The following is a 23,209-nucleotide window of genomic DNA, read 5'->3' as shown; positions in this document are numbered from 1 at the left end:
GCTAAGAAATACACCAGAGAGCCATCCAACCCGTACCAGCAGATGCACGTAATGAACCCGGTGCAGTAATGCAGCTGATTCCCTTAACGCCACAAACGCACTAACACAGGCACACACCCACACCAGCGCTTCATACGAGACAGACTTTGTTTTCCCTCAGCTGTATTTGGAGGTCGCAGCTGGCTTGTGTGCTTGTTAGGCAGAAGAGGAGCTCCTCCTCAGCTTTCTCTGCATGTGTCCTTTCCCTCTCCTTTTTGTGTTGCACCTCATTCACTCCTTCTCTGCTCTCCATGAATTTTGACTCCTCACTGACAAATCACCCTCTCCTCTTTTTGTCCCCCCCTCCTCCTCCTCCTCCTCCTCCTCCTATTGTGGCACTTTCTGTCCCCACCCTGTCTGTTCTCCAGTCTTCCAAGGTGCATGTGACGCGGCCTGTCCTGGACATTGTGCTGGCCTTTTCCAGATACCTCAGCAACTTGCCGAATGGCATCTTGCTGCTCAAGCAGCTGTGTGACCACATTCTGTTCAACCCTGCCATCTGGATCCATGCCCCTGCCAAGGTAATATGAAAAAAATATATATACACACACACAGCAGCACATTCTTATGCATTTGGTAATGTTTGTAAAGATGGAGATATACATGTGTAGATGGGACACACGCATATCGGTTAAAGCATCCAGACGTGCGCACTCACACAGACCTGGACTGTCGTCATCGCCCTCTCTTGCTCTCGATGGTCTTGTCCTACATTTTATTTTCAGTGTTTCAGAGTTCAGCTCAGATTTCAAGGTTTTCCCTCAACCTGTGAGTCAGTGATTGCTATTTAAGTGAGAATGGCTTGTCTACAACCCTGAGGGGCTTAGTGGCTAGGACACACTAAAAACCAAATGATTCCACTCAAAGTATCAAGCGTGTGTGTTCATACGCGCTTTCATCTTTTGCAGGTGCAACTGAGTCTCTACACTTACCTAGCAACAGAGTTCATCAGCACAGTGACCATCTACAACACCATCCGCAGGGTGGGCACTGTACTTCAGGTCATGCACACCATGAAATACTACTACTGGGTCATCAACCCCCAGGACCGCAGCGGAGTCGTGCCCAAAGGCCTCGGTGAGGATGCTCACTCAATGCTAAAATATACTCTAATGTTGTGCAGTAATTATCCACCACTGATGTACTGTGTTCTCTCCTCTGGCTGCCTTTCAAATATATGTACAGATCATACATGTAGTGGTAGATCTCACATGTACACACACCTATAAACACACAGTGAACACACACTTGTTTCACTGCCCTTCAATTGATAAATCAACTTTGCCTTTAAAAGAAACAATAGATTGATCATGTTGTGATTTCTTGCTTCATCCTCGTGAATCGTGCTCGGTTACTCATTGATCAGCTACTTTCAACAGCCATTGTTTGCCTTTTGGGTTTTCAGATGGTCCAAGGCCGAACCAGAAGGAGATCCATTCTTTGCGAGCCTTTCTGTTGTTGTTTGTCAAGCAGCTCATAATGAAGGTACGTTCATGTTGCCAAAACCCAGTATCAACAACCAAAATAGACTTGTATTATTGAGTCACTTGAGGAATGTGGCACATTTGAATGCCGATATCATGCGTACTAATGGCAGATTTATGTGACTATTGTCAGCTCCATAGCAATGTCAGCTGGGTGATTAATACATTTTTATTTTGATGGTTATTATAATGTTACGATGTGAGAATAGATATTGCCTGGAGGTTTTGTGTATAGTGCTATTGTTGTATTCCTTATTTTGTTTTTATGTCATCATTTTAGAGTGAAATGAGCAATGAATGTATTTCCGTCTTTGGTCATCAAGTTCTCATTAGTTGGGATTGTTTCAGTTTTCTTCTGTGTGAAATGTCTTTGTAAAGCACAGAGTTTATCCTAAAAATACAGTCATTTTATTAGGATATCTGGTCATATTTACAAATACTGTGATGGATTTAATATCCTGTTTGTCCCAGGTTTTTTCAGTGGGCCCCATGTGCTGATGTCTACATGCACTATCTGGTGTAGGGGCGTGAAACACAGAGAACCCTTGAGAAACAATTGTGATCTGATCTGTGCAATTCTATTTCTAGGATCACGGAGTGAAGGAAGATGAGCTACAGAGTATCCTCAACTACCTCCTTACCATGCATGAGGTAGGCGTGTGCACTGCTGTTCATGCAGCACTGACCAGCAGAGACCTCACCAGCAGATGGCAACATAACTCCACTGCACTGAGTCCTCTCAGCGTATGAAATGCAGAGCAAAAGCAGACAATCCCTGTGGCTAAAGTCAGCATCACTGTTCCTTGTTAGTTTTCCAAGTCTGCCAGTTAGACGTCCTGACAGACGTGGTTGTGTTTACAGTGGCGTGATGCATAACAAATGAATCAGTCGGTAACGCGGTGAACCTTGTAAGAATTCAGGGTGATTACACCATTGCCTGGAAAAGCCACCGACATGTTGCAGCCCTTCATTTTATAGAGCGCATATTGTAATTCTTTAGTTGAGATGCTTGTGATGTAATCCAGTATTTCTGCTGGACTTTTTTCTACCTTTCCTTCTGACATTATTGCTGCTACTGACGCCACTAAACATCACAGGAATAACTAACCCTAATCATTTAAGATGTCCTCATGAAAGCCCGCTGACTTCAGCGCCACTAGATGCAGTGTTTTTCACACTGCTTCATGTTTACATCATAAATATCCTCGAGTCCTTTCTTCTCTCTCCCTCAGGATGACAATCTCATGGATGTGCTGCAACTGTTGGTGGCTCTGATGTCTGAACATCCTGGGTCCATGGTGCAGGCCTTCGACCAGCGCAACGGGATTCGGTAATGATCACCGTTTGTATTATTTGCTGACGTACTGTTAAGTGTCATCGCTTCACTCAAATGCCACTGTAGTTTTATGCAACACTTTAGACTGTGGATCTGTTTAAAAAAACAAACGGGTTCAATGTTATTTAGAGAAAGTTTGGCATGGAATTCCACAAGTGTGTTAAGTGTTTTGTTTATACTTCAAATGATATTTATTTATTTATTTATTTAATTAATTAATTAATTAATTAACGATTTGATTTAATTTGCTTCCTCCACAGTGTGATTTACAAGCTTCTGGCCTCAAAAAGTGAAGGAATAAGAGTGCAGACCCTCAAAGTGATGGGCTACTTTCTGAAATACTTGCCACCAAAGTAAGTACAGTCACAAACTAACTGTACAGAATGTTTGGTGAGGGAGCTGCAGCGGCCTGTTTGAATCCGGCCTCTGTGGTTTTTTGCTGGAAGTCGTCCACTATCTCTCCCCTTTCCAGTATATGTATCTGTCTTCTCTGTAACAAATGCAAAATGACCAAAAACTATATTTTAAGAGAGTTGTAGTTTTGAAAATTTCTGTTCAGTCTGAATTAGAATTTTCAAATTCTATACAAAAGCCCACCGGTTTAATAGTAATAAAGGTAAATAAATTGCTCTGATGTAGATTATTGATTTTATAGCTTTCATTCTGCAAAATCTTTTTCTGTTTCTTATGCTAGTTATTCTGTTTTTATGTAGTTATACATTTTAAAACACTTTTTCCTTATAAGGACAGAACAGCTGTAAAAGTTTGAAGTTTGCAGAACAACCTCAATAAACGGCTAAATTTAAATAACACAATCAAAACAGTTTCAGGTGCTGTTAATTCTCTATCAAGCTGAAGGCCTCACTGTAAATCTACTAAAATGAAAAAGTGAATCATCATGTATTTAACCAGCCCTTATTTCCTGTCATTTCGACCATTCTTTAGATGTTTGTGTCTCTTCTGCGTTGTCTTTTTGTCTCATCATATTCAGTGCAGCTCCTTTTTAATAAAAGCTCTTTCTATAACCTAATAATCTGTGCTCCAGATCACAGCTCTCCAATTGCCCAGCACTATTTTGTGTGGTAATGCATGATGAGAGTCAGTGAAAATAATAATGCAATATGACCTAACAACGCTGAAGTAGAGGTACCAGAAAGAACTCTCGCTCTGTCTTGGTATCGTTTTTAAGCTTTGTGATCCAGATGCAAGATTGATGGTGAGACTATCTGCAAACAGTCCACCGTTCTTTATCTGAGCTGATCCTTGATCACGGATGAAAGGGTTGATGAAAAGAGTTTTCTGTGAAGAACTGCTCTTACTTAGTCAGCAGAGATTCTCTTTTTCATTTCCTCCATGTCAGCTGGAGCTCAGCTGATTTATACAGCTACAGATGTCAACCGCTGCAATAATCGGACGAATCAGAAACTCCTTGTTCTTGTCGTTTCTGAAAATGTATGTCATCTTAAGGCATTTTCAACATAATTTAATACGTTTGAGATAAAAATGCATTGCTTTTCTGATACTGATGTTTACTGACTGACCTTTGACCTCCTACTATCCCGATCAGGAGGAAACCCGAGGTCATGCTGGGTCACAGCCTTTTCTCGCTGCTCACCGAGCGCCTGATGCTCCACTCCGGCCAGTTCACCATGACGACCTACAACGTGCTCTTCGAGGTGAGCAAGCGTACACACTCCAGGCCTCGCCATTCACAACTGCAATGATCTTCATAGACGTACAATAATAACCTCCGTGTTCAACTGCATGCAAATATTTACTTTGTTTGCCCTTTTAACTAATCTTGTCTTTTTCTAACTTTCATTTTTTATTTTTTTCTTCATTATGCAACCTGACAATTTAATGAGTTAGCTGAAATATAAATTGTGTGGCTGACCACCTGCAGAAACCTAATTTGACTATTATTCACTATGTGATGGTGAAACATACACATAGCTTTCCGTATCCATAGTGTGGTTTGTGTCTCTGTTATTGCTAAGACCGATGTGGATATTTATGACTTGAATCCCCTCTGTGTCCCCCGGTAGATTCTTACAGAGCAGATCTGCACTCAAGTGATCCATAAACAGCATCCGGACCCCGACTCCACTGTGAAGATTCTCAACCCACGTAAGTGCCTCCTCTGCGCCGCACTACTCTCCTCAATCATCCGCTGCAGCGTACCCTCTACATACCTATTGCTCCATACTGCACTGGAGGATATTCCCAACGGAGCTGTGCAATCGCTATATACAGTCAAACAAATGAACGACATAAATTTTGCAGCCAGAGGGTACTTTCATACAACTGAACCTCAGATGTCGCGCATAATCCCGAGCACGAGGATGGCGCGAACACTTTGTGTGACAAATACTCACACATCTGCTGGTTTTATGGGAAGTCGGTATCATGTTTTGTGGGGATTGATTTGCATATAAAGAGTGATATGTGTAAAGAAATTATGATGGAATTTAATTCAGTGGAAAAAAATATTATGTTTGTCTGCATTTAATCAATTATTTAATTGCATTGAAGGAAATCTAGTTTGTGTTACATTTGCTTAAATCATATAACGTTAATACAGTATTTATATGCACTTTGTGGAGTAAATATTTAATGTTGCAGTATTTTATTAGTTGATTTAAAAAAAGAAAGATCTGACCGTAAAATTGATAAATCACGTTACTATTTCATGGTATTATTTTGTGATTAAAATATGTTATTTATCATATAAGTAAACGTAGATTGAGTAATATTATTTATATTTACAATTTGTGTTTACAAATGCACACATACTCTGCATTTGTATGTATTACTATATACCTGCACATAACCAATCTGCATATTTTTTTATGATATATTTTTTCTATCAGTGCATCATTACTAGTAGACGGTGCATGCACATTTTTTTCATATGCTGCAAGATAATGAGCTGAGACAGCGACTCCGGGCTTTGATCAGTGCTCCTATCTGATATTCTCAGGCCGTTACTTACCTCCAATTTCACGTCAACTCACAAAATCTTTCTTATGTCGAGATGTTAAGTATTCATTTCAGCTAAGAAAAGCAAACGTATCCCCCTTCTCTTCTGTATCGGTGCTTCCACACATACCTTTTGTGCACACACTTGCAAATCAACTTTAATCAGTTTGAAATCCAAGCACTCGGTATAATCACAACCAAGGTTTACTTCCAACCAGCCTTAATCTGACAAGGTCCCGCTGTAGTCACACATTGATTATCTTAAGCCTTTGTTGTGTTAAAAACTCTCCGACCCAACCATCCTAGACAGGCGGTGTATATCAGAAACCTTGTATGGGTTTGTACACATGAGCACAGAACAGAGCGGTGGTCTGTTTCTCCTTTGCCGTGCATTCTCTTGATTTAATCTGCGACAAACTCCCAAAATGGCCCCCTGATTGCAGTCTTTAGTAACGTCAGAGCCAATCAAACAAACCGAGGAAGTACCGTTTCCCTCAAATTAACTCGAGGGAAAGGGGAACCAAGAGCAAATGGAAAAAAGAAGGGAATACGCCATCCCGCCATCCTCATTCCCGGTACATGCTGGGGTAATTTTCTGGCAGTAAAGGTTCAGCGACTCATAATTTGAGTGACTAAGGCGTAGAAACAACACAGCCGTCTGCCGGGGCAAGGGGGCATCTGTTAGCGCCAAGGTCTGAAGACACAAGTGAAATCCGAGCCCCGGCGTCTCTCCACTCAAAGTAAATGGACACTGACATTGTCTAGATAATTCATCTAAACAGTCAGTCTCTTTGGTTTAACCCAAGCCAAGCCTTCCAGAAGGGCCCGCAACTCTGGCTCTCTCGTTTGAAACAATACCAAAACCATTACAGTGTGATAAAGATCAATGGACTGGACTCTTTTTCTTTTCATTGTGCGCTGTTTTCAGGTGTGTTCAGGGAGCTAAGATAGTTTGTGACACAATGATTTGCACATGTTGAGACCAATGTTTGATTTAGTTGTTGATTTGTGCAGTTTCCAAGTAGAAGGCTGGATGTTTCCAGATGCAAACTTTTAAAATCCTAATCCTTTCTCCAGTATAATGTTTTTTTAGTTTTTTACAAAACGACCAACACAGACATACGTTCTGAATAGAATAAGAAGTATTTTCATGTTTTCCTTACAACATTTACTCTTCATTTTTTGTTCAACTCAATCCTTTAACGGATTATGTTTCTGTTAATATTTCTAGAAATTCTGAAGATAATAGCTGCTCTGCTGAAGACCTCTCCCCCGTCCCCCGAGAGCATGGAGGTGCGCAAGGTCTTTCTGTCAGACATGATCAAACTGTTCAATAACAGCCGAGAGAACCGCAGGTAAGAATTCCAACACTTCACAAGACTGAGAACTACATCCACACACCGGTCCACGCACTGTTTGCGCGCCAGTGGGATTCACGTTCAGCACTACATATTCCCCGCACTTTTTTTTGTTTTGTTTCAGGAGCCTGCTGCAGTGCTCTGTGTGGCAGGAGTGGATGCTCTCTCTGTGCTTCATCAACCCGCAAAACAGCGAGGAGCAGAAAATCACAGAGATGGTGTACGCTATCTTCCGCATCCTGCTTTACCACGCCATCAAGTATGAGTGGGGCGGCTGGCGCGTCTGGGTGGACACCCTGTCCATCACCCACTCCAAGGTCAGAGCACTGATTATATCCACACACACACACACACACACACACACACACACACACACACACACACACACACACACACACACACACACACACACACACACACACACACACACACACACACACACACACACACACAGCTTTGTTTATCCTCCTCTGTGGATCTCCTTCTATCTCCTCATCTGTTTCATTTTTACAGTTTTTTTTTTTTGAGTTCTGTTTCCGTTTCTCTTCGTTTTAACTCACACACTCTTTATCTCTCTCTAGTAAGCGCACACACACACATGCGCACACACTCACATCTTGCTTGAGTATTGTCAGCCTAAACATTCACCAGATTACTGTAACCGTAGCCCTCCTCCTCAGCCAGATTGCAGCCAAACGGACAGCAGTGTTCAGTCGACGCCATCGGCTCTGTCACCCATATGTTTAGTTTGAATCTGACAGTGCAATTCATCAAATCAGAAATTAGAGAGCATTATCGTCTGACCCTCTAACTCGCAGCGTAGGCTAGCATTCTGGAATAGTAACTGGACCTGGCCTCTCCGTGCCCATCAGATTAAGCTGTGGAACCAAACAGTGATTATAATTTAAAAGCTAGTTTCAGTGTAAACCAATGGAAATGAGTCCACCAGCCCTTCCACTCTTTATTTATGTATAGAGTCTCTCTCTTTCACGTTGTGCAGATAAAAATAAACTTCTGGCACTTCTTATTTCCAAAAGCTGAATTCAAAATACTGCTTAAGAAATTCACTGTTGATATCATATTGCGCTACTCTCTTCCAAAGCAATGGAGTAATTGAGGTTGGTGTCAGATTGTGGTCTGAGTTTTTTTTTTTTGGCAGATTGAACGCTGCGTTAAAGAAGTACTTGTGATATGAGACGCTCCGCTGCAGCGCGGGCTGCAGTGAGCGTTGGCGTCCAGTAGGGGGCACAGACAGACTGCCTGGGACATGATCAATGACGGCGGCAGTTAGTGCGATGGTGCGTGTTGCATGCTGGATGCTCTGAACCACCGATGTCTCTTCATACCTCTTCACACTGTAGAACTAACCGGCAATTAAAATACAGCGTGTTGAAATGAAAGGCTAAGGAAATGTTTCACATTGGCAGTCGAGGCCTGTGTTTGATGTAAGAGGGTCACAAAGATGACACACGAGATTAATGCCGTTTCTTTCGGGCTCTAGTTACAATGCCCAGCACTGTTCTAACGCATACAGTGTGTGTGAATAAACCCTTGCTCCTGTAAGATGTAAGATGTAAGATGCACAAACGCACACTAGAAATGCACGCTCTGCGCCGTGCAGGGACCCCGCCTGTGACTTGGATCGCTGCAGCACGAGCAAGCCACCAAGATACATGCATCTGCTATAAAAAAAGCTAAAGAAACTCAATTGCAATTTTATTGTCCCGAATGATAGATTTCCTGCCACCTTTGTAGCACCAAAGCTGTTTGTCACTGTTGCTCTCTCCTCCCACTGCTGCAGGGCTGTGTGTGTGTGTGTGTGTTACAAGGCACATTTTCTCTTTGCCCTCCTTTTCTCTTGGGCTCGAGGAAGCCCTTCTTTCCAAGCCCATTGAATATTCATCGGAACCGTGCGAGAACAATCAGAGAAACAAGGCCTCATAAATACAACCAGCCCACTGGGAGCCTCTTGATAAGTGCATATATGCATTCACAAATACACATTTGCCCCTTTCTCCCCTACACAGACTTTATGAATTGGTTTGCCTTCGGTCAACTGTGGTAAAGTTGTCAGTTTGACATGTATGAGGTAATGTGCCTCACCTTGCTAGTTGAGGCAAGTATCTTTGTTCTGCATTTTCTTTTAATGCGTTATTGTGTTTTGTATCTCCGTAGTTTAGCTCCACCAAGGAGGTAATGAGGTTTGGTTTGCTGGTTTATTTGTCCGTTTGTCCGAGTCGCGGGGCAGATACACTCATTATTGTTAACTGGATGGAAAATATGGAAATGAAAACTGTCTTTGCTGGGGGTCTACGCTCCCTGAGTGCCTCTTCTAGTTGTTGCATTCAAAGCACGTTTTGTTATGTAGAATGTAAGATGTGAAGTTTTAACAATACACTCGTTTTATTTCCTATTTCTTTCCATAGTTCATGCCATTTGCTCACATTATTGGCTTTACAAAACTAGATTCGAATCTTGACTTATCTTTTGTGTAGAACAGTGAACTGGAACCATATTTGGTATTTTTTTTCTGGTATCTGTTTTTGTACAGTCATACCAATTTGTAGGTGTACAGATGTTTATTTGAGTCTTTCTGGGAACTGGAGACTTGCTTTGTGATTGTCTCTTTTATCACTGTCCTACTTCAAAGTCAGATTATTCTTATTTAGTTTTATTTAAAGCATAGACGAAACAAGAGGCACTAAGAACCTGGTTGTGATTTGTTAAAAAAAAACAAATATGAAAATCTATGTGCACTTTGTTCCTCTCTCTGTGTGTGTCTGTCAGTCATTAGAAAGTAAGTATATCTGCACAAGCGTCTCTCTGAATAGACAGATGTTCCTGCAGGTGGGCACGCTGACACAACAGCCCTCCCGCTCTCAGCACACACACCCACCCAAGGTGCCCCTCGTCCATCTCTGCACACAAATCAGTTTGAGAACAAGGAGATCTCCAAAAGAACGACATCGGGGCGTGAAGGTTCCTCCGCCCTCCAGACTCCCACTGTCGGCTGACTTCATCATACCCGCCAGTTGTTTTAGCACAAAGATAAATATGAACTGAGCCAACAGATCTTTGACCAAATAGAATACACATTTTGAGTTGGTCATTTTACAATCATGTTTAGAAGTTGAGCATATTTGGAAGAATTTAGTTTAATTGCAGCAAATCAGCATTTTTGTGTTCATTGAGAAATGCAGAATAGTTTTGCCATGCAGCTTTTGCCCTCTGTGGTTTGAGACATTACACACAAGCTGCGAAGGGTTTCAGAGAGATGCATTGACGAGTGGACAGAGGAAGGAGACAGTGAGAACATTGAAAAGCCAATGCTAGATGAGAGCCATTCATCAGGAGCTGTCTCTGCTGTACAGTAGCCAATCCCCAGGACATGCGTTTGATCTTTCATCTTGTAATTCTTGCAAAAATATTTGTCTCAAAGTGAAATAATTCTAATGAAACCTCATGAATTTGGCTGGTTGGCTTAAAAGTATGAGTGTACAGTGTCCGATAGGACCTTTGTGCAAGCTTGTCTTCTTATGGTTGTGATAGAAATTACAGATAAAGTCTGTATGCATATCACTGGATCAGATTTGAGGAGAAAACCAGGAAGAAAAATGTTTTTACAGCGAGTGAGAACGGAAGATATTGCGAACAAGAGCGAAAACCACCCAGCCAGCACCGCGGTAGCAGACGACATTGATTTTGGAGGAGGAATTGCATTTAGCTAATCAGATTAGAGCCATGCTGCCCTCCCCATTTCCCCGTTGTTTTGTGGTCGCTCTCCATCTATTTATCTAAATGGGGACTCCCAGGCTCCGACTGCGGGGGTCTCCCAAGATCAGCGCTCTGCCACGCTGACCCTCACCAAACAGGTTGTGGTGTGGGGCCTCTGCTTATTCCAGATCAGCTACACAGCACAGACATGGGCACAATGGAAGGTCTCTGTTCTGTATAGATTATTGTGTAAATGTGATTGTGTAAAACTTGCCGTGTTGAAGTATTGCAACGTCTTCTTGTTTATGATGGTGTCCCATCCACTCCAATGCACTTCGAGTCCCTTGTATGATGCGGCCGTGCTGCGCCCAGTTAATACCATGTTACCTGTCGCATTAGAAAAGCCCACCATGTTTTTGTACATTACCATAACATTTTCCCATACCCCACTGAGGCCAGGCCGAGTCATGGAGTATAATGAAATTAGATTAGATCAGCGCTGATGTCTTAGCCACCCAAGGCAGTTTCTATATATTGTAGCAAGGCTAACCGCTCTTTTAAAAACCACAGACTTCTACTACCTCTGTCTAACGGTAACTGGATCTGTTACAGAGCCCCATTTAAGGCCAGCACACATCATCTTAATGCACAGGCTGCATCCTGGATCTATGACGTTATGCTCTGCACCGCTCTCCCGCGCAATCTCCAAAGCAGCGTGCTCTGGGTGCAGCCTTTTAATTGCTAAAAATGGTAAATGTCAAATTAAGCTCAAACTAATGGGGTAGAAGGTCTTGCTGTGTGTGTGATCGCTGGGGAAGAGAGAAAGAGACGGACTACTGCCGCATTTAGAACGGGTTGTGCACTCTGAAAACAGCTATGGATTACCAATCACTGCCTCCCACTACAGAAGATTAATGAGCACCCATGTAGCAGGCTAATTTAGAACAATAACGCCTAATTAATTACAAATAATCAGCTTCTTTCTTTCCCTTCCCATTCTTCCACTCGCCATGACTCACTTTCTTCCTCTTCCTCCTTTTTTGCAGTTTCTTTTTACCTTCCTTTTGATCTCTGGCTTTCTCATTTTCTTTCTCTCTCTCCTTCTGTCCAAATAGCCTCAGGTGAAAAAGCAGCAAAGTGGGTCTCGTCTCTCCCCCCCCCCCCCCCCCCCCCCTTCCACCACCAACCCATCTTTGACTTTCTGTCCTCCAAGCCCAGTGATTAATGCCGGGTCTTAAATTGGGCGTGGGAGGATATGCCGATGCTGGACACGCACTCAGCACAGCTAGCAGACACACACTAATAGTATCTACTGCTAATCTATGACTGCTTACATGGATGGGCTCTTCCTCAAATGCCACTGCAGACCATTGTCGATATAGACTAGCAGTCTAGTCTCCCCATATCAGATGTAAGAAGACTGATGGAGGTTAATAGTCCGTGGGCAACTGCACATAGGGAGAGAGGAAAAGTTTTAAATATGGCACGGTTAACCACAAATGGTCCCAGTGGTTAGATGCAGTAATAAGCTCTCAACTAAAGAGCATTTTGAGAATATTTCCTCTCCATAATGTAATGTTTCCAGATGAAACGGGGTGTTGGGGCACGATGTGACTCATGGAGAGATAATTCAGTTAAAAGGCTGAGTGTGAACCGATAGATAGCAGTTTGAGATGATGAGGGTTTATTTGATGAGACGGCAAGATATGTGATGGCATTTGTTGGAATGTTTCTGTAGAACTACTGTAACATGAGATAATACAACGAACATGTACTTTTAAGTAACATGGTGGGGATTCTTCAACATTTCATGATGCCTTCTCTGCATTCTCAAACAAACAGAATTACAATCTTTACATACATTTTTCCAACAATTTCAGAAAAACTAGATTTACAGGATAATCTCTGTTTAAAGCAATTTGTCTTGTTTTTGTAGTTTTGGCTATACGGTCCTATTGGTAGTAACAAAATGATCGTCACCAAGTTATATGTTGAAATCTGGGAACACAGCAACTTAAACGAGTTTGATGGACGATCATTCAGGTTTTAAACAAACCCCCAAGTTAGCCAAACTTGTGTGGTTGTCCCTGTTTAACGTCCATCACAGTTGTCAGACTGACTTCCTGGTTCCACTTTTATCTGCTGTATTAATTGAGCAATGTCAATGTGTTCTCATGTCTTGGCAATTACTTTGGTAAATATAATATTATAAGTCATTGAAATGATGGCCAGAATACAAAAATAAGACTTAAATTGTCCTTCGATTTAAGAATAGACCAATTGGGTAGATTGGTGCCACCATTTGAACACATCCTCTTTTGTGTTTGCAGGTGACCTTTGAGCAGCACAAAGACAATCTGTCCCGTATGTTTCGTCAGTACCAGCGTCAGGAGTCCGCAGGCTCTCTGAGCACACTCCGAACCATCTCTGGCGTCAGCCAAAGCTCGGAGACCATGGATTGTGTCAACGGGCCACCGGCAGAGGAGACGGCCCCTTCCACTGTCATTGAGCTCACAGTGGACAAGCTGTCCCAGAAGTCCCCCGACTCGGCTTCTCGTTCCACCGTCTCTTCCAGCCAACCGGAGGCTGCTGGTGGAAGGAGACACGCATCCATCACCATGTCCAACATCCTGGCCGGCGCAGAAGAAGAAGAAGAAGAGCAGAAGTTGGTTCAAGAGTCTTCCAAGACAGGATCAGGTGATGATGGAAAAGAGACTGAAGCTACTGTGACACAAAAGGACGATACAGAGGAACAGAGTGAAGAGACCAACAAGCAGGAACCAGTGACTGAGGCTTCCGCTGACAAGAACACTGATGTACAAACACCAGTTAGCGACCAGGCTGAAACAGATGACACAAAAGCAATGGAAGAGGTTAGAGACTGTGCGAGCGATGAACCACCTGTACCAGATGATAAATCTGAAGCTATCAAAGGTGAATCATCAAACTCCATGACAGAAGACTCCTCGAATGAAGCAGATGTAGAACCGCGAGTGGTTTCAGGACTAGAAGGTAAGGCTGACCAAACGTCCCCCGAGGCTGCGGCCCGTCTGGAGAACAGCGAGCTGGGTGGAGCCTCCGTCTTCAACGAGGACCTGGTTGACATGTCCTCCATCAGTGACCAGATCCTCACCAGTGATGCTGATGATAGCAAAGGGGAGTCTTCTTATGCTTCAGCTGCTACCGCAGAGGAAGGGGAGGTAGGACAAAAGGAGGATGATAAACACGAAGAGGGTGAAGACAAGAAAGATGATCAGGAAGGTCATGAGATGAAGACTGACGTGGAGAAAGAGAAGCGGGAGGTTGGAACACAAGAAGAGAGTGAAACTGAAGAGAAACGGGCCGGTCAGGCTCCTCCAGCTGAAACACCTGAACAAAGTGTGACAGAACCAGCTAAAGAGGAACAGTCTTCCTCTGCAGACCAGCAGCCCTCTGACACCACAGCGCCCTCTGCAGGCCAGGATGTTGCAGCAGCATCAGACTCCACCTCACCTAGCCAGCCTTCAGAGACCCCCGACACCACTGAACAGGGCGCTCTGTCCGCTCCCGCGGACAGGACCCCCGCCGCCTCCATCTCTGACACCCAGAAGAGTGCAGACTCTGTCAGCAAGACCAAAGCGATCAAAATTGCCAGACTAGATGTGTCCAATGTGGCCTTAGACACAGAGAGACTTGAATTGAAGGAGACCTCTACAACAGTACGCATCTTTTTCTCTACTTTTGACCTTTCAATAAATTATGTCGTATGAATCTGATCAGTTTCAGTTCCAAACCCTTATGTTGATGTTTATTGTGTGGTGTCTCTCTGAAGGAAACGAACCAAGGCCAGCCGGCGGCGGCAGCAGCAGGAGGGTCTTCAGGTCAGCAGAGAGAAGGCAGCAGCACTTCGGCCCCTCGATCCACCATGTTTCGTATCCCAGAGTTCCGCTGGTCCCACATGCACCAACGCCTCCTCGCTGACCTGCTCTTCTCTATCGAGACAGATGTCCAGATGTGGAGGAGGTAGGGTAGCAATCCGCTGACTTTGCTGCTGCTTTAGCTTACAACTATATTTTGTTAATTGATTAATGGAATAGAGATTTATTGGCATTGTGTGCCTCAGAGGAGCAGACAGGAGATCCCATCTCACAAGCCTTCTCCTAATCAAGTGCTGCCTGAAAGACTCTTTGTTCTGTCACAGAGAAGGTTTCACTCCTGATTTTTGCTTACTTCACATTATAAACTGTATAATATGCAGTGTTTCAAAATGAGGAATTTCTTTCTGCATATTTACACATTTAAAGACAAGTTTAAGTTTCTCGATTTTTGTAGTTCTTTTTTTCTTTAAATTTATTTCAACACCAAAGCAAATTCCTTGTATGATTTAAATCTACTTGACAACAAACCGGATTATGTTTCTTCTACTTGTCACATTCTACGTTGTGTTTCGTTAACAAAGCGATCTTTTTGTTCTCCTCCTCTCAGTCACTCCACAAAGACCATTCTGGACTTTGTGAACAGCAGTGAGAACATCGTGTTTGTCCACAACAGCATCCACCTCATCTCCCAGGTGGTGGACAACCTCATCATGGCTTGTGGAGGCATTTTACCTCTGCTCTCTGCTGCCACCTCTTCCTCTGTGAGTCGCCTCGTGCACGTGTGTGTGTGTGTGTGTGTGTATGTGTGTATACTTAACCACGGCTGTATATATAGTTGATGGCTCCAGTCGCAGGGAGTTATCCATCCAGATTGACCTTTTCCAATCCCATTAGCCCACAGTTAGCTGCCTCCTAACATTGTTAGTTTGTTTTTGTGTTGCCTCATCTCAGTGGCTCTCTTTCATGATTCTTTGTCTCTGTCTAAGACACAGGTTGAAGTTCAATCCCATCATAATTCAGTTGTGTCTGGCCTATAACAAAATGAAGACTGAATTTGTTTTTCACCGTTATATTATGTTCATGTTTTTGAGAAACATTGTTTAAATGGCAAGTCATTTCATAGTTATAATTATTTGATCAGTTTTCTTATACAAGTGCATTTATTTTACTTTTCTCTCTTTAGATTCTTTAGATTTCTTTTCTTTCTTTTCATGCATTTTTATTATTTACTTAAAGCTAAATTATTGTTTGTTACTATGTAGATAATAGCGTTTGAAATCAACCTGTATTTAATCCATCCTGAATGAACAGTTGAATTAGTTAGAGGATGTTGTACGATTACTTATCCTTTTAATTACTCTGTGAATGTTCCTCTTTCTGCTCCCAGCACGAACTGGAGAACATCGAACCATCCCAAGGCTTGACGGTGGAGACTTCAGTCACCTTCTTGCAGCGCCTCATCAACCTGGTGGACGTTCTCATCTTTGCCAGCTCCCTCAACTTCACCGAGATAGAAGCTGAGAAAAACATGTCGTCGGGAGGCATCCTCAGACAGTGCCTTCGCCTCGGTACGCACGCTGATGTTTTAGCTTTGTTCCTTTTCCCCGTCACTCGGTCTACTTCCTTTATTTTAATAGGCTCATGCATCCTTGTCTGTCCTATTTTTTTTTATTTCTTTAACTCTGCAATTGTCTAGCCGTCCTTCTACTCGTCTGAATTGCCGTCTTTTATCTCCCCCTTTCACAGAGCCCTCTGTCCTCCCCTGTTCATCGATCCACCTCATATCAGCCGGCAGTAGCTTCTTGTATTCGCCTCAGTCATGTCTCCCTGTAGCCTTTTTGACCCTCCCTTCTGTATTCCCTCTTTCTTCTCTGCCGTCTTCCTCTCCATCTCCAGCCGCCGCTCTCATTCCCTCGCCTCTTTCACTCTGCTCGTATCGGCACTCTCTTATCTTGTTATTATAACCCCACTGCATGGCAACACTCTAAAATGGCTGCTATCATGATATAGTGAGTTCTACATAATGGCCTTGGCCGCACTGTACTGCAGCGTAGCCCGAGGCCCTTTTCTGCCTTCTGTTCCAGGCTATTACAGTTTCCTCTGACAGCATCAGAAGCCAAGCCACGCTCGAGCTGAATAAAAGATATTGCAATTCCTACATTATTCATTTTATGCGGTGCACCTTTTCAGAAAACACGGTTCAACACACACACACACACGGACTCACTCGTAGTGGAAGTGGTGCAATACTTTCTACACTGATTTTAATAATTTCTCTGTGCTTTGTTCCGTATCAGTTTTTTTCGCGATCAGTTTTTACTTTTAGATTCTCATTACAGTGAAGTATACAAACAAGAAGGCTTTTAAAAAATGCAAACTTGTTTTACAAAGAGCTCAGAAATGATCAGTATCGTTGCCGCTGTTGGGGTTTTGCTGGAAAGTGATGCCGGCGTACTACAGGTCCAGTTTTAGAAAGCAGCCGTTATGAAATGAATATTTGATGAGGTATGCGCTCCCCATTGCTGGCACCTAATCTGATTTTGGAAGACCGTAACAAGGTTTTAGCATCTCCACCCCTCCCTCCTCCTCTCTTTTTACAAATGGTCGTATGAAAGAGTAGTCCTAATGGAAAAAGCGAGCCCATTTCCAGACGGAATAATTCCCTCCTTCGTAATCTAAATGGCTCAGAGTTAACATTTGTCAGTTGTCAAGTACAGAACGGCGGGGGTTGGGAGGGGCTCCAACAGAGAGAGCGGCACATTAGATTACAAATGGTAAACATGCCAGTTTTGAAGCCACATAAGTTGTCGGACCACGAGATGTTTTTGCGACAAAGGTCGTATATGGCCGCCGAGTCAGCATGTGCGCACCCTGGCAGTGTCATTTGTTATGGGAGCTGCACACAGTGGCTGTGATTCAAGAGCACACCCTTGCACTGTGACCCTGGGAGGAGAGGTGGAGCAGGGAAGAGTGAACGATGCTGCCAGAGTTGGCCAGAGCACTGACCTTGTCATGGCCCCACTTTTTCTCCTTTTGTTTTTGTCTCTCTCAGCTGCTCCTGTTGTAGTTTTCTCAGTTTATGAGCAGGAATGTTTTATTTTTTTATTTTTTTATTAGTGATTTCAACATAATCCTTCCACATATTACTCTGAAAATGACGTCGCATCATATCTCTTTCTACATCTCTTCTCAGTGTGTGCTATGGCAGTGAGAAACTGCCTGGAGTGTCAGCAAGCCCAATGTAAGCATGGCGCAGAGGCCTCAGCACGCGGCTATAGCGCTGGGATTGGACCGTCCACGTCTGCAGCCGCGCAGGCAAGCAACCAAAAGCAGCCGCTCACTTCATTATCTTGCGCATTTTATTCAACGTCCTCTGCTGTTATTAGATGCGTACAATTGTTTCCCTTAAAACACAAAACATTATAAATCTCAGCAACCTACTCTCGCTCTACTGGAGGTTTTTTTTCACACTTGCAAATAGCTGAGCCTTCCTTTGCCCTTTTCCTGTACTCAATAGTAAACCAGGAGGAGTGTTTGTCCTTTGTCCTGCTCACCAACAACAACCAAGTGCGATTGCATTAGCTCATATCTTATTGAATTACCAAACTGGTTGCTATTTCTGACACTAGACGAGGCCTTTTGTCATTGCCCCTTTGATTTGATACAGTGACTTCCAGTAAAGTCATGTTGCTCTTCCCTGAACCGGGTGTTAAAGCTCATTTATAATGCAGTGGCTCTATAGAAAAGCCATTATGTTAAGGACATGATCCCAGGAGGGATATCTTCCCTATCCTGTGAAACCTTACCCTACTCCATGAAGTGCACATGGATTAATAAGCATCCTGATTGGTGTCAACGTGCAATGTGCTGCTCGCACTTTGCTTTGAGATTATAATACATTTCTTGGCTTATGGTTTGATTTTCGTGCATGGATGCAGAGTCCCGTTGATGCAGTGACCGGTGGGATGTCTCCAGTCAGAGAGCTGGACCGGCTTCTACAGGACATGGACATTAACCGCCTCAGGGCGGTCGTCTTCAGAGATATCGTGAGCACAGCACACCGACAAAATATGACTGCTTTTTGCAGATGACACAGATCATTTAGTGTATTTGTTTGTTTCAGGAGGACAGTAAGCAGGCTCAGTTTCTGGCGCTTGCTGTTGTCTACTTCATCTCAGTCCTCATGGTGTCTAAGTACCGCGACATCCTGGAGCCCCACAATGACAAGAAACTCCCTCAGCGATCCCAGTCGGCCAGGAGCACAGGTATACAGAAAAATAAATCATAAAAATATGGATCTTTTTGGGTAGATGATGCTGTAATGCTTTCTGCTTTTAAGCCCTAAATACAAAGCTTTACGTACTGTACTTACGACCCCCTTTTAGATTCGTCATTTGAATCATTTTTCGAGGCTGTTGAATCTATGTTGTACTACACAGCAATAAACTATAAAATGAGAAAAATTAACTAAAAAAATGAGCAGAATTTGGTTTTGTCTTGTTTTTCTTGATATTCACATCATGACCAATTGTGGGTGTCCCAAATTCAAGATTGGGAACCACTGCAATTAAACTTTTATATTGCAGACGTTACTTTATTGCTCACATTTCCTCTTTATTATATGTCTTCTTATGTCTTCTTATGTCTTCCGCCATTTCTGGTGGACTAGAAGTGGAGAATGGTGTCTCTCTCCGGCGGTATGATTCCGGCATCGGTGATGACCACACCTCGACCGCCGCAAGCGAGGCAGACCTCTCATCCTCTGGCGTGACTCACGGTCCAGACGCCATCTCAGAGGCCCTGTCCACACTGTCTTCCGAGGTCAGACCTTCGCTTCCTGCCGACTCAAAGGGCAAGAATGTGAAGGACATTCTGCGCAGCCTCGTGAGCGCTCCAGCTGATCTCATGGTGGATCCAAGTCTGCTGCCACCAGCGTTTCTAGGAAGTCTGGGCGACGCGGCCAGAGAATCACTACAGTTCCGCTCCTTTGATAGGTGAGTGCTCCGGTTCAAACAAACACACATACTATCGTACTATTTATAGAAAATCATGTTTTTTTGGCCATGCAAATTGGGGACTGTGGGAAAGATATCTGGACTATAATTCCTCCGGTGCAGACCTGACAGCTTCGTCAGCTTCTCAAGAGCCCATATGGTGCAAATACACAGTTGATTCTCAAGCTTCACAGTTGACAGTTTTATACCATTTATCCCGACATAACCGCAGGGGTCTTTTAAAAGTCAGACCTTGAAGACGTCTCAGCTTGGTACCCTTAGAGGAGGTGGATCATGAAAAGACATTCTGTTGCAGAAACCTCTTTGAACTGGGGGGGGGGGGAACTTAGTCTCTGACTCCTTCCGCCTTACTCCCATTGTTGTTTCTTTGAGCTGTTGATGTAGGTGCTCATCCCAAGCAAACGGCCATACAAAGAAACTGTCTTCTGGAAAACAGGAGACATGTCTGGGATGAAGAGACAGAGAAACGAAGCTGCTTCTTTTCCCCCTGTCACTGATATTTAATGACTTTCTTTTTCATCTCTCCTGCTGCTCGTCTCCCCCTGTCTAACATTTGAACGGTTATCCCGTTTCTGGCATAAATGCATAATTTGCATTACCCCTGGAGGTGCAGTGGTAAACAGACGGGAGTAAGACTTCAAAAGCAGAGCCTGGTACAGAAGCCACAGACGGGCCCAGGTGAGAGAAGATGGTCACCGGTCTGGTTTGCATTTGGAGCGTTCACTCCGAGACAGACATTCACAAATGGCAGAGGGGGGGGGGGGGGGGGGGGGAGGGTGGTAGAGACAGAGAGAGAGAGAGAGATGGGTGAAGGGGAAGAAAGAAGTCTCAATGGGGGTGATGTCAAGTCAAGGTTCTCATGTACTGAAGAAAACATTTCGCCGTTTCTCTCTCTCTTACAAACGCACTTGGTCAGTCCGCCTACCCCCAACTGTGGGAATTCCACGGCATCTCTGTGATCGCGTGTCTTTATCTGAGGAATGCTTTGTCAGGTCTCAGGGCGCTCCTCATATCAGGGGGATTAGACTGGCTCCTGTCCGCTGAGCACACTCAGTAGGAAGAGAGGACGTCAGAGAGCTGGAGAACATAGACTAACAACTCGCTCGTAGCCTATGGGAGCCTCTTCATGCCAGGTATACAGCCCAGGCTCCCTCTTAAGATAGAATAGAAGCCTTTCTGAGGGTGTCAACACATGAACACATAGCAGGGCTGTAACTGATACTTATTTTAGCCAATAAATATATATACATTTCCATGAAAATGCACCAAAACCAACAGTACATTTGTCATTTTTTTTTTCTAATAATGTCCAACTCCGTCTGGCTCTCAGCCCAAGCACATTGCTTCTTACTTAGAATGTAAATCTTCACAAAAGGGGTCACAAATATGTATTCTTTTATCAAATAAAAGGCAGGGAAATTAAATATACAATACAACCTTACTCATCCTTAATCTATTTTCAATTGATTGATTCTATAAAGTACGAAAATGTTATGAAAAATTACAATTTCCTAGAGCCCACAGTGGCTTCTTTGAATTGTTACTTTTGCCCGATCAACAGCGTTAGATAGATATAAAACAGAGAAAAATTCGCAAATCTTCACATTTCGGAATTCTGAACCAGCGACTGTTTGGCATTTTTGCTTGATGATGATAATAATCAAAATGTCATTTTTTGACGACTTAGTGAATTGACTTGACTGTGTCAGTACTTAATATATGCACACGTTCAAGCTATCCTTCCGCCCATCTTCTCGATGTTCCTCCATTCGAAGACCTCACCACTGAGGTGTCAAATTATTTTGATGGTTCTTGGTTCAAAACTACCTTCCTCTCCATATCCATTCGCTGGCTTTACGCCTATATTATTCCCTTATCTCCTGAGGTTACCACCCTTTATCAGCCCGCTGTCTCTAGTCCTTACACTTACCAATTCTACCTACCACGCATGCAGACATGCTGTGTTTATTATCTTGTTGTAATGACTCTATCACTGCTCAGCATCTCCCACTAACCAGTAAGTCTCCCAGTGACACCAGTACAAGCCCTAGCTGATATTCTACACTGACATCTCCTGCGTGAACGTGGCAAACTTTCCACTTGCCCAGAGGGCAGGATTTACGACAGCAATGTATGAAAGAAGCTGGGATCCCCCAGATAAAAACTGTGGGGTTGGTCAGGGGGTGAAGTACCCTGACTGATTTATTGACTACTGGAGACCTGCTGGATTTCTCTCATCCATTTCTCAGCCATGCCCCTGTTATGACAGCCAGTCTGCAAATATTTGCTGACACAAACCAGAACTAAACAGTGTCATTGTACAAGCCGATGATTTAGACTGCATGGTTCGGCCGAATATGTGAGTGTTAGACACTGGGATATACATGGTGCGATTGTTTGCATTCCTGGCAGAAGACCCTGCATGCATGTTGGAGTTGACGTGCAGATGAGTTGTGTTGATGCTGAAGTGTTGTTAATGTACTGCTTTGGAAGAGGGTTAGCATGTCGGACACAAACACAACGGAAAGAGTGAACATCCAAAAGCTACAGATTACCTCAGCCAATTCTTTTTTTATGCAAACACTTCCAGGATAAGAGAGGGTCTGCGCACCAGTGCTGGAGAGGTGCTGACCACAGCCCACGGTACAGTGGAGAAGAAAAATGGTCGCACACTCGAAATGCAAAAAGATGTAGATATCCAAGACAGTCATGTTGGTAAATAATTCAATTCTGAAATGAAACTGAAAAATTATTTAAAAAAGATGGTAAGGATATGATGAGGATATCTGCAGGAGTAGAAAACTTCAAAGTAGAATGATACATATTGGCGCAATGGTAAATAAAAAATTTCAACTGTAAATCCCACTGGAAACCCAAACAACAAATTATACCACTGACGGCAAAAGTATTTTAAACTTGCATTGAGAAAAACAAGGCTTAACACATTCATACACCTGCACATACACGATTACATAAGTATGTACATGCACATCAACACATTGCATTCGGTAGATAATTAACAAAATACATATTTTTTCTGCCCCTTGTTCTACATAAGTAACATCCAACGATTGTATTTCTGATACAAACACCAGAAGCAGTGCAATATGCTCACACACTCACAAACACATGAAAAACACTGAGACTCTGCTCGTCTCATACCTTTAAGGTCCCAGTTGCTCCCCTCATTAATCACTCATGTCATCAAGTTAATGCCCCTCCCACACCAGCCATCATCATCCAATCACAGCTTGGGATGCCGTGGACTTGATCACACTTCATTTGAAAGTGTGAACATGCAAATGTTTCGGTGTGAATGTTAACGAATAATAATAACATCAACATACACACGGATGTACACTGCTCCCTCACAAGACTTGGCTCAGTTACTACTCTAGAGCATGTTTTTTTTTCAATTTGTTTTTTT

The 23,209-nt window shown here is 43.3% G+C and overlaps 1 protein-coding gene across 1 annotated transcript in view; it reads left to right on the top strand.

The window, feature by feature from the left end:
* lrba (LPS-responsive vesicle trafficking, beach and anchor containing) overlaps positions 1–23,209 on the top strand; it is a 170,130-nt gene that overhangs the window by 31,536 nt on the left and 115,385 nt on the right. Inside the window, exons 12-29 of the mRNA XM_079278784.1 lie at positions 408–560; positions 948–1,116; positions 1,445–1,524; positions 2,112–2,174; positions 2,756–2,853; positions 3,120–3,212; positions 4,427–4,535; positions 4,905–4,986; positions 7,070–7,193; positions 7,321–7,513; positions 13,241–14,608; positions 14,722–14,912; positions 15,375–15,528; positions 16,155–16,335; positions 17,961–18,082; positions 18,706–18,813; positions 18,891–19,032; positions 19,437–19,761. Coding sequence (XP_079134910.1) covers positions 408–560; positions 948–1,116; positions 1,445–1,524; positions 2,112–2,174; positions 2,756–2,853; positions 3,120–3,212; positions 4,427–4,535; positions 4,905–4,986; positions 7,070–7,193; positions 7,321–7,513; positions 13,241–14,608; positions 14,722–14,912; positions 15,375–15,528; positions 16,155–16,335; positions 17,961–18,082; positions 18,706–18,813; positions 18,891–19,032; positions 19,437–19,761 — 3,755 coding nt within the window. The remainder of the gene's footprint in view (positions 1–407; positions 561–947; positions 1,117–1,444; positions 1,525–2,111; positions 2,175–2,755; positions 2,854–3,119; positions 3,213–4,426; positions 4,536–4,904; positions 4,987–7,069; positions 7,194–7,320; positions 7,514–13,240; positions 14,609–14,721; positions 14,913–15,374; positions 15,529–16,154; positions 16,336–17,960; positions 18,083–18,705; positions 18,814–18,890; positions 19,033–19,436; positions 19,762–23,209) is intronic.

Source organism: Melanostigma gelatinosum (genome assembly GCF_949748355.1).
Source record: "Melanostigma gelatinosum genome assembly, chromosome: 11".
NCBI lineage: Eukaryota > Metazoa > Chordata > Actinopteri > Perciformes > Zoarcidae > Melanostigma > Melanostigma gelatinosum.
Note: the sequence above shows the minus strand (reverse complement) of the source record. Positions and strands in the feature narration are given on the sequence as shown.